Source organism: Furipterus horrens, unplaced genomic scaffold (assembly GCF_987537825.1).
Source record: "Furipterus horrens unplaced genomic scaffold, mFurHor1.1.pri manual_scaffold_11, whole genome shotgun sequence".
In the NCBI taxonomy this organism is placed as follows: domain Eukaryota; kingdom Metazoa; phylum Chordata; class Mammalia; order Chiroptera; family Furipteridae; genus Furipterus; species Furipterus horrens.
Window position 1 is genome coordinate 21,812,069 of NW_028327181.1, and position 12,046 is coordinate 21,824,114.

The 12,046-nt window shown below is 44.6% G+C and overlaps 1 protein-coding gene across 1 annotated transcript; it reads left to right on the forward strand.

The window, feature by feature from the left end:
- Nucleotides 1-809: 809 nt before the first annotated feature.
- TIRAP (TIR domain containing adaptor protein) lies at nt 810-11,770 on the forward strand. The gene is made up of 4 exons (XM_090292202.1): nt 810-1,331; nt 8,600-8,758; nt 9,431-10,039; nt 10,552-11,770. The coding sequence occupies exons 1-4, from the start codon at nt 1,256-1,258 to the stop codon at nt 10,569-10,571; spliced, it is 864 nt and encodes a 287-aa protein (XP_090148328.1). The 5' UTR covers nt 810-1,255; the 3' UTR covers nt 10,572-11,770.
- The last annotated feature ends 276 nt before the right edge of the window (nt 11,771-12,046 follow it).

A 12,046-nucleotide genomic window follows, 5' to 3' on the forward strand; every position in this document is an offset into this window, starting at 1 on the left:
CTCTGTCCTCCCACAGGCCTTATCCAGGCGCTAGGAGAGCGCTGTACTCGCGAGCGCACGTGTCCCTAGTGAACTGCCAGGGGCAGGGACGAGGCCATCCCCTCGGTGCAGCCCGGCACTCAGGGTTCGCCTGGGTGCCTCTGCTCCGTGTGGGGCCGGAAGATGGGTCCTTGGCATCAGGGCTTCTTCAGTCTAATGCGAGGGCTAAGCCGTGGGAGCACAAGCTCAGAGTCACACTCGCTGCTGCGGGAATCTGGGGAGAGAGGAGGGAAGGGAGGGGTGAGTAGGGTTTACCTGCATAGGCTACAAAGACAGCTTTCCAGAAGCGGGGCGTGGAGGGCCGATGTGGGCAAAGGGAAGGCGCTGTGGGCGGAGGGGACCAAGCGGCCCAGGCTCAGAGCCGGGAGAGCAGAGGGACCCTGCTCCCGGAGGCTGCGGCTGTCCCTGCGGGGCAAGGGCCGCTCTGCAACTTTCTGCCCAAGCGGCAACTCCGTCGGTGCCCGCGAGCCTACCGGTAGGCAAGGGCCCCTCTCTTCGCCCCGGAGGCCCGGCTGGCCGGCGGGGCTGACCCCACCCGCACCCCGGAGCTGCGCGGCCGGCGCTGGGGGAGGCGGGGCGCAGCCCGGGCGCTTCCGGGAGGGTGCGGCTCCCCGGCCCGCACCTCCCTTCCGCCTGGGCGCACAGCCCTGCGGCCGAGCCTCAGCGCAGCGCCTGCACCGCGCCCCGGCCCCCCCGCGCCGGTGAGCGCCTGGAGCAGGTGGGGGGGACGGTGGGCCCCCGCGGGGCGCTGGCGGGGTCCAGGGAGGGAGGGCAGCCTTGGGGCGGGCGGGACCCGTGCCCCACCCTCGGCCCAGCCTCGGGCGCACCTGCCGGTCCGCTGCCTTTCTCCTGCCGCTGTACCTGCCGCCTCGGCCACCCAGAGCACGGAAGCGCGATGAAAAGGGCCTCCGAGACAGCTGTCACCATCCTGTCGCGAAGAAGCTGGTTCAGGGAGCCTTTCACGAGCCGGAGAGGAGGGCCTGGCTCCGTGGGGTTTCCCCACAGCCTCCCCTGCTGTGCTCACTGTCCCTCTGCGCTTCCGATGCTCTGGTGACCGAGTTTAAGCAAGAACATGGCTTTACTCGGTAATGACCTGCAGGCATTCCTTCCGCAGTCATTTCACCAACACCTACGTGGGCTGGGCTACGCAAACAGCGCAGGAGCGCCACCTCGGAACGGGACAGGGTCACCGGTCCTCCTGGAGACAGACGGGTAGATGAGAAGTCGCCACCCAGCCTGGTCAGTGCAGCCTGGAGAGGGGAAGTTCTGCAGCTCACCCAGGGGCACCAGCGGTCAGTAACGACTGTCACAAGAAGTCACATCTGTCGGTTTTTAAACTTTTTTTTTAATTGCACAAATCGTAAGTGTACATCGTACCCAGTTTCCACAGTGCACCTTTCTTACCTGCGCTACCTGCACTCAGAATTTATAAAACATTGCTAGGCCTGCAGAAGCCCTTTTACACCATTTCCAATCACTGCTTCCACCTAAGCTGAGCGAAACTACCCTCCTGGCTTCCAACCTCATAAGATAGTTGTGCTTGGCTTTGAACTTTTGATACATGCGTATATTATGTACTTTTTGCGTGTGGCGTTTTATTCTCGACGTGTGAGAGTCACCCCTGTTGCATTGGGCAGTAATTAATTGGTTCGCTCCGATGTGTGATGTTGCACTGTAGAGAGAGACCACAGTTTATTTCCACTGGACACTTGGATTGGTGGACATGGGTTGTTTCCAGCTTGGGGTGATTTTCAATAGTGCCGCGAAGGCCTCCTTATGTTTGTCTTTCAGTGGACATATGTCAGCACTTCTGCTGGGTTTGTTCCAGAGTGAACTTGCTGGGTGTGTCCATGGTCAGCTTTCAAAACTGTTTGTGCCAATTCACATGGCTGCCTGCAGCGTCAGTGCCTGTTCTCCTCATCCTTACGGGCACTTGGCATTGTCTCTCTGTCGCAGCAGCCATTTCGCTCGGTGTTGCATGGAGGTTTTAATTTGCATCTTACTGATGACTGATGACTTGTGCTTATTTTCCTATGTCTGTTAGCCATTTGGATGTCCTTTTTGTAAAGTGTCAGTTCAGTTCTTCCACCCACTTTGTAATAGATTTTCCCCTTTTTTCTTGCTAGTTTGTAAGAGTTCTTAAATACTCTGCATGTGAAATATTTATGGATATTTAACTTCAAAATATATTTTTTTCTCTCAGAAGATTGCCTTTTCACTCTCATAATGATGTCTTTTCATGAACAGAAGTTTTTCATTTCTGAATTGTCCAATTGTTTTTTTACCTTGTTTGCATTATTTAAGTGCAGTTTGAAAAAATCTTCACTAGTCTTTTGATGAACAGAAGTTTTTCATTTTAATGTTTTTTGTTTTAATGTTGTACAATTTACTGGTTGTCCCCCTGCCCCATGGTTGTATTATTTAAGTCCAGTTAGAAAAAAATCTTTGGGGGAGCACAAAAATAGGTGAAGGGGGTCAAAAGGTACAAGTTTTTGGTTTTAAAATAACTAAGTCATGAGGGTATAATGTACAACATGGTGACTATAGTTAATAATACTATATTGTATATTTGAAAGTTGCTAAGAGAGTAGATCTTAAAAGTTCTCACAGCAAGAGAACGACATTGTAACTGTATGGCGCAGTAAGTAGACTGCTGTGATGATCATTTCAGTGTATGTAAACATACAGGGTGGGGTGAAAGTAGATTTACAGTTGTGAGCACGTGAAACACAGTTTATTCTTGTGTTTTTATTAATTATTGCATTGTTTTCCATATGAACAACTGTAAACGTACCCTGTATATTGAATCATTATGTTGTACACTGAAATTAACATAATGTCATGTCAATTATATCTCAATTTTTTAAAAATCCAGAAGATATTTTAAAAAGCAAAGAATCAGGAAGATAGTCAAAGTCAGGAAGATAATCTCCTGTACTTTCCTCTAAAAGCTTTATCGTTATTCTCATTTATACTTCTATCCATTTGAAATTAATTATTTGGATGGTATGAGATATGGATCCAGATTTTTTTTTTCCTCACAAGGCTGTCTATCTGAACTGATCCAGCACCATCTATTGAAAAGGCCATCTTTCCCCACTGCCAGCTTTGTCATGAGCTAGACTGCACAGATGTGGGTCTGCTTCTGGACACCCTGTTCTTCCAGTCATCTCTCTGTCCTTCTGCAATATCACGCTGTCTTACTTACTAGTTCTTTATAATGTCTTTATTATTCTGGTAGTGGAAGTCCTCAGCATTGTTCATCCTTAAGATCTTAAGTATTTTTAAGCCCTTTTAAAAAATCTAAAAAAGGTAGTCATTTTGTAAATCAAAGGGGACTGATGTATAAGGATATGTAATTGGCATAATTTGTTAAGTGTATCCATCCATAAATTCACTGCTGACACAATCTATATTACGCTCAGTGCTTGTGTATTTACACGAGACCTGCAGCAAAGTAACTACACAATAAATTCATATCATTTTAGGTTAAAATGACCTTTAATATATATATGATATGGTTTCAAAATGAAGGGAATTTGTAAGAATGAGAAGACCAATTTGCTACTTTTTTGCAAAATATGGCACATTAATTATATTTTCCATTCATGTTTGGTCAATAAGATATGTTCTTATGTGACTGAAATACACCCAAGGTTTTAGATTTGAATAAGTTTACAGGAGGATGAACATAAGGGTGCATATATTTTTCAAATTAGTGTTTTGGGTTTCTTTGAATATAACCCAGAAGTGGACTTGCTGGGTCATAAGGCAGTTATGACAGTAGGATCTTCCTACTGTTTTCCACAGTGGCTGCCCCAATCTGCATTCCCAACAGTACACGAGGGCTCCCCTTTCTCTACATCCTTGCAAGCACGTGTTATTTTTTCATTTATTGATGATGGCCATTCTGACGGTTGTGAGGTGATAACTCATCGTGGTTTTAATTGCATTTCTCTGATGAGGAGTAACGTTGAGCATCTTTCCATATGTGTATTGGCCATTTGTGTGTCCTCTTTGGAGAAGAGTCTATTCAGGTCTTCTGCCCACTTTTTAATTGGATTCTTTGTTGTTGTTTGTTTTCTTTTTGGGGGGTGTTGGTTTTTTGGGGGTTTTTTTTGGCTTGAGTTGTCTGAGTTCTTTATAAATTTTGAATATTAACTCCTTATCGGATATATCATTAATGAATATCTTCTCCCATTCAGTAGGCTGTCTTTTGTTTTGTTGATAGTTTCCTTTGCTGTAGTTTGATGTAGTCCTATTTCTTTATTTTTTCTATTGTTTCCCTTGCCTGAGGATATATGTCAGGAAAAATATTGCCAAGAAAAATATACGAGACTTTACTGCCCATGTTTTCTTCTGGGAGTTTTATATTTTCTTTTTTTTTTTAATTCTATTTTAAATTTACTTTATTTTAGAGAGAGGGGAAGGAAGAGAGAAAGAGCGAGAGAAACATTAATGTGCGAGAGATACATCAATTTGTTGTATCTCTCATGTCCCTAACTGGGGACCTGGCCTGCAACCCAGGCATGTGGTCTGACTGGGAATCGAACTGGTGATCTTTTAGTTCACAGGCTGGTGCTCAATCCACTGAGCCACACCAGCCAGGGCTCTTCTGGGAGTTTTATATTTTCAAGTCTTACATTTAAGTCTTTAATCCATTTTGACTTTATTCTTATGTATGGTGTAAGAATGTGGTCTAGTTTCTTTTTTCTTTCTTTTTTGGTTTTTGCATGTATCTGTCCAATTTTCCTGGCACCATTAATTGAATAGACTGTCTTTATCTGTTTGTATATTCTTGCCTCTGTTGCCGTATATTAATTGACCATATAGGCGTGGGATTATTTTGGGGCTCTCTATTCTGTTCCATTTATTTATGTGTCTGTTTTTATGCTATTACCATGCTGTTTTGATTACTGTAGCCTTGAAGTATAGTTTGATATCAGAAAGTGTAATGCCTCTAACTTTGTTCTTCTTTCTCAAGATTGCTCTGGCTATTTTGGTCTTTTGTGGTTCCACAGAAATTTTTGGATTATTTTTTCTAGTTCTGTGAAAAATGCCATTGGTATTCCTGTTGAAATTGTGTTGAATCTATTGATTGCTTTGGGTAGTATGGACATTTTATTTCTTCCTATCCATGAGCATAGTATATACCTCCTTTTATTTGTATCTTCTTTTAATTTCTTTCTTCACTGTCTTATCATGTTTTGAGTACAGGTCTTTTACTGCCTTGGTTAGATCTATTCCTAGGTATTATATTTTTTTGATGTGATTGTAAATAGGATTTTTTCTTTGTTTCTCCTTCTGATATTTCATTATTGGTGTATAAAATGCAGCTGATTTCTAAATATTTTGTATCCTATTACTCTACTGAATTCATTTATCAGTTCTAGTAGTTTTTTTTCATGGGCTCTTTAGGGTTCTCTGTGTATATTATCATGTCATCTGCAAATAGGACAGTTTTGCTTCTTCTTTTCCGATTTGGATGTGTCATTTCTTTTTAATTTATTTTTTTATTTTTATATTTATTAACTTAGAGAGAGCGTGCAACCTATTTGCTATCTCACCTATCCATGCATTCATTGGTTGACTTTTGTATGTGCCTTGACCAGAGGTCAAACCTGCAGCCTTGGCATATCAGTATGATGCTCTAATCAACTGAGCTACTTTGCCAGGGCCCTTTGGATGTGTTTTCTTTCTTTCTTTCTTTCTTTCTTTTTTTTTTTTTTTTTTTTTGTCTGATTTTTGTGGCTAGGGCTTCTGGTACTGTGTTGAATAAGTAGACATCCCTGTCTAGTTCTTAATTTTAAGGGAAACACTTCTGGTTTTTCCCCATTGAGTATGAGGTTAGCTGTGGGTTGGTCATATATGGCTGGACTCTATTATATTCAGGTATGTTCCCTCTATTCCCACTTTGCTGAGAGTTTTTATCATAAATGGCTGCTGGATTTTGTCACATGCTCTTTTTGCATCTTTTTATCCTTCATTTTGTTTATGTGGTTAATTATTTGCAGATATTGAACAATCCTTGAATCCCAGGAACAAATCCATTTGATCATGGTGTGAGATCTTTTTAATGTATTCCTGGATTCGATTTGCTAATATTTTGTTGAAGATTTTTGCATTTGTGTTTATCACGGGTATTGGCCTATAATTTTCCTTCTTTGTAGCATCTTTATCTGGTTTTAGAATCAGCATAATGCTGGCCCTGTAAAATGAGATTGGGAATCCCCCTTTCTCTTGAATTTTTTGGAATAGTTTGAGAGAGATAAGTGTAATTCTTCTCTGAGTGTTTGGTAAAACTCATGTGTAAAGCCATCCAGTTCAGGACTTTGTTTGTTGCAAGTTTTTTGAATACTGCTTCTTTTTTGGTTGGAATTAGTCAGTTCAGATTTTCTGTTTCTTCTTGATTCAGTCTTCAAAGATTGTGTGTTTCTAAGAATTTATCCATTTCTTCCAGATTTTCCAATTGTTGGCATATAATATAATCCTTTGTATTTCTGTGGTGTCAGTTGTTACTTCTCTTTCATTTCTGATTTTATTTATTTGGGTGCTTCTCTCTCTTTCTCCCTCTCTCTCTCTCTCTCTCAAGTGTGGTTAAAGGTTTCTCAATCTTGTTTACCTTTAAAAAACCAGCTCTTGGTTTCATTGATTTTTTTTTCCTTTTTTTGTGTTAATCTATAGTATTTTTAAATTTAGACTCTATTTCATTTATTTCCACTCTGATTTTTATTATTTCCTTCCTTTTACCCACTTTGAACTGTGTTTGTTTGGTTTTTTAGTTCCTTTAGGTGTAAGGTTTGATTATTTATTTTAGACTTTTCTTGTTTCTTGAAGTAGGCCTGCATTGCTATGAATTTTCCTCTTAGGACTGCTTTTGCTATGTCTCATAGATTTTAGATTGTTTTATTATCATTTTCATTTGTCTCAAAGTATCTTTTGATTTCTTCCTTTCTCTCATTTTAACCCATTCATTGTTTAGTAACATGTTATTTAGTCTCTATGTGTTTATGTTTTTCAGTTTTTCTTCCTGTAATTGATTTGCAGTTTCATACTATTGTGTTTGGAAAAGATACTTCATATGATTTCAGTATTTTTACATTTACTGAGACTTGTTTTGTATATTAACGTGATCTATCCTGGAAAATGTTCTATGTGCACTTGCAAAGAATGTATATTCTGCTTCTTTGGGGAAAATGTGGGAAACCAGTATGTATGGCACAAGGGGTTGTGGTCGCTGTGTAGAGCCAGAACCAGAATATGGACCTATAAGCCTTAAATGGCTGGCAAATGCACCCCAAGTACCATACTGCAGGTCCCACACTCCAGGGGGACTTTAGAAATACAATAGGAACTGCAATGTACTCTTTGAAGCTAATGAAGCCTGCTTGCTCTGTGTAGCCCCAAATTCTTATTAGTAGAATGTGAAAACAAAATGTTTAAGGAAAAAGAGGCTTCTGGAGTTCTATGATATGCCTTGGCACCTCACAGTCTTGCTGCCTGTCTCCTTGTGCTGATTTATACCTTCCCTTTGTTGTTACTCCCAACCATTTGGTGGAGGTCTGCATGCTTACCCCGTGTGTTTTTGCATGTAGCAAACTCAATGAAACCCTGACCGAGAAAAGAGTGATCGGTGATCTCCTGTGAGAGACACTCACCCTCCTCTCTCCTCAGAAAATTTGTTTCTGAGTCAGTTCTTTTATCCGCGCAGAGGGAGCTGCGTGTAGGATGGGGGATCTCCCAGGGAAATGTTCAGAAATACCAATTAAATTAATCTGTAATGTTGTCATTACAGGCTTCTGTTTCCTTGTTGATTTTCTGAGCATTATATGACATGTACCATTAGTACTTTACATAAATTATCTCATGTAATCTTCACAGTAATGCTGAGAAGCAGGTTCCGGTATGATTTCCATTTCACAGATGGAGTAGCTAAAACTTAGCAGCATTAAGTAGCTTGCTAAAGGCCATAGCTAATAGAAGGTGAGAGCCCAGGCCTTGGCCTGCACGGGCTGCAGTCTTTGCCACTATATGGCACTGCTTCCTTGAGCTGATACCTGAGGGAGGAAGCGATAGAGGGAAGGAGGGAGGGAGGGCATTATTCAGGGGAAGGCCAATTCAGAGGAAAAGTTTCCCCAGGTTTCTTGCATGTGTTTATTCTCTTCTTCTCAGCGTCTCTACCTGGATACAAAATAATTTGTCCAAGCAACAACTGTCCCCCCATTTCAGCATTTACACAGGAATCCCCTGTCAAGACCTGCCTGCCAGCTGCCCTTCTCCAGACCCCAAATGCACTCCAGGCCAGGTAGAGCAGACAGCGGCCCCTCTCCTGGTCATGCAGAACTCATCCTCTGTAAGTCTGACCACAGCACACAGGCTTGGGTGTATCTAGAAACCAGCCCCAGTCACAGTGGGGCCTCTCCTAGGAGCGCTGGGGGCCCATTCGGAGGCTGAGCTGCTGTCAGGCGTTAGGGGAGAAAGAACATGGGAGCCCGCCCCTGGGACTGAGAGTAGGGTGAGTGCAGCTTTTGTAACCTCTCTCTCTCTGTGTCCCTTGTAGGATGGCCGTTCCATGAGGTCAATACTGGGTCCCCTCCCTTCTCCCATGTCACCAATGCCTGGTCTCCGGGGGTCGGTTTTGAGCCTGACACTATGGCATCACCCACCTCCTTCCCAGCTTCTGGCTCCAGGTCCAAGAAGCCTTTGGGCAAGATGGCTGGTGAGTGGAAGCAGACTCCTGTCACTGTTCTCATTCCTTACTTCCTCCTGCTCTTCATCCTTCCCCTTTCCTTCTCCTTGCCCCCCACCCCGTCCTCCACCCCCTCTCCCTCCTCCCCCTCCTTCTTCATATTGTTGTTATACCAAGGCATTATTTTAGCTTTTTTAAATTGAAATGTCATTGACATACATTATATTAGTTTCAGTTGTACAACATGCTTCAATATATATATTGCAAAATGATCAGCACAAGTTTAGTTAAGATCTGTTACCATACAGAATTATTTTCTTGTGTACAGAACTTTTTTTTTTTTTTTTTTTTTTGAGCAGTAAAGCGAGGCCTTTATTCACGAGTCTGCAGAGATGTGTACAGAACTTTTAAAATCTATTAGCAACTTTCAAATATGCAATACGGTATTATTAACAGTCACTGGCTGTACTTGACATCCCAGGACTTATAAAGCAGTCGGGGTTCTTATGTCTTCTGGAAAACTTTAAGGGGGTGGGGACTTTGGGCGAGGCCTGAGGGTCTGCGCATAGCTGGGCAGTGGGTCTGAGAGTCGGCGGGGCGACCAGTGCAGGGAGGTGGGCTGGGTTCCTGGTGCCGGCCGCTCTCTGCCGCAGGGAGGCGGCAGCCCGGAGAGAATCAGGCCTGAGCGGAGTGTCCCCGCAGGCTGGCTCAGGCAGGCCCTGTCGAAGAAGCCCAAGGAGATGCCTGTGTCCCAGGAAAGCCCCCCCAGCGACGCTCCGCCTCAGTGCCTGCAGGACAACCGCCCACCCCCGGGCCTCAGCTCGGCCCCCTCGGCCGCATCTCCCACCCTGCCCCCTGCACACGAGGGCGCCGCCAGCAGCAGCAGCAGCAGCAGCAGTGGTGGCCGCTGGACAAAGGACTACGACGTGTGCGTGTGCCACAGCGACGAGGACCTGGCAGCCGCGCAGCAGTTGGTGGCCTTCCTGGAGGACAGCTCCGCCAGTCTCCGCTGCTTCCTGCAGCTGCGGGACGCGGCCCCCGGCAGCGCCATCGTGTCTGAGCTGTGCCGCGCGCTGGACAGCAGCCACTGCCGAGTGCTGCTCATCACTCCTGGCTTCCTGCGTGACCCGTGGTGCAGGTACCAGATGCTGCAGGCCCTGAGCCAGGCCCCGGGCGCCGAGGGCCGCACCATCCCCCTGCTCGCAGGCCTGGCCAGGGACGCCTACCCCCCGGAGCTCCGCTTCATGTACTTTGTGGATGGCCGGGGCCCGGACCGAGGCTTCCACCAAGTCAAGGAGGCCATCCTGCGCTGTAAGTTCTGCAAGGAGGGGTCCAGGAGGGGGGCCAGCGTCTGATCTGCCTGGGCTTTAAGGAGACAGCCCCTGTAGCCCAGTAGTTCAAAATGCAGGCTCTGAAAGCATTGTGTGCTTCTTCGGCAGTGACTTAATGCCTCTGTGCCTGGGTGTTCAGAGCAGGGCCTAGCGCGGAACATACTCGTAACAGGCACACATCAAGTCCTCAATAAGCTTAGCCATTATCATCATTATTAGTATTCATAGCATGAGTGTCCCTCACGGAGGTCAGGTTGGAGATGGCCACCAAGAGCTAGGAAAATACCAGGAGGAACACTGGTGTAGAAAGGCAAAATGGTGCAAATAACAGGGAAGAGTTGCCTCCAGTCAGTGTACCTAGGGGAGGACATTATATGGCAGTGGCTTTGGAAGTAAATACATAAAAAGTTAGAGGAGGTGGAGACCTGTTGGAAACAGATGCTGGATATGGGAAGGGTGACAAGCCCTGTGATTCTGTTTGGTCTCTTTCAGATCTGAAGACCCTCAGATGACACTTCTTATATCACCATGGGACCCGGAAATCTGGCACAAAGCTGGAACTCAAGTTAGAGAGCCCAGGCCTTGGATCCAGCAGGTGTGACAAGGCCTAAGGAGCCAGAGTTGATCACACTTTGTATGTGATCCGGGGATCAGATTGCCCAGCAGGCTTCCATTATTGCTGGGGACTCCCCCAGGAAGGCCCCTGAGAAATTGGGGACTCCCCTGGAAGGCCATGAGGAAGCTGGGGACTCCCCAGGAAGGCCATGGGGAAGCTAGAAACTGGAGGTGGTAGGAGAAGGTGCTGATACCAAGATGACCACCAATGTTTTGCCTTCTCCTTATTGGACATGAGTCTGGGACATTCCTATGTCTTCTTCCCCTGAGATCGGGCACAGGTATAGAGATGCATTCCTCCTGAGCTGATGACTGATCTGATGAGTCAGCCAGAAGCCTAGAGCGCATGTCTCAGCATGGATGGCTTTTCCCATTGCCTGGGAAAGCCCTGGCACAGATGTCAGGAGGAAGGCAAAGGTGTCAAGTCTTTCACACTCACACTGCTGCCATTCTCTTGCCCTCCTTCACTTCAGAAAGCTACATGAAAAATACACTCAGCGTGGTACTGTATTTATTTTTACTGCATGCATGTCATTAAAGACTCAAACCTAGAAACCATCTGAATAGACAGGAGAGGACTATAAGGAGGTGGGGTGAAGAGAAGGAAAGCTCAGACCTTTTACCTTGAATCAGAAGCCCCCCTATTAGTGCTTTCACATATGGGGGCCTCATCAGGGGTCTGGCTAGAACTCATGCTTTACTGTAGCTGCTTCACCTCTGCACCGGGAGAAACCGGCATTTTTCTTCTGGCAGATGATTGTGTACTTGGTAGGACAGGCACGGTTTTGTTCATCTGTTCTCAGTAAAAGTTGGTTGTTGAATTTTTTGTTCCACTAATGCGTACTTTTCTCACTTCCCCCTCTTTATACTGAAAATATTTATATATATATATTTTTGTAATTGAGATACAATTGGCATATGACATATTAGTTTCAGTTGTATGAGTTGATATTTGTATATATTGTGAAAATTTTTAACTACGAATTATTTTATTATATACAAAAGGACTAAAGCATGCTATAATGTACACTCATGTACCTTCCACCCAGCTTAAGAAGCAAAATGTTACAATCCCTAGAGTGCTCCCTTTGTGCCCTTATTTTCCTCCCTTCTTCCACCAGAAGTAACCGCTATTCTGAATTTTGAATTTATCATTCTCAGCCTTTATCTACAAATTGATTACATATGTATGCATCTCTGACAACCTACTTACTTTTACATGGTTTTATACTTTAGATAAATAGCATTATGATGTTGTATTCTGCAAATTCCTTTGGTTAATCATGTTTGTAAGATTTCTCCATGTTGAGCCATGTAACTGCAGTAAATTCACTTTCAATCCACGATGTAAACATACCACTAACGAGTCACA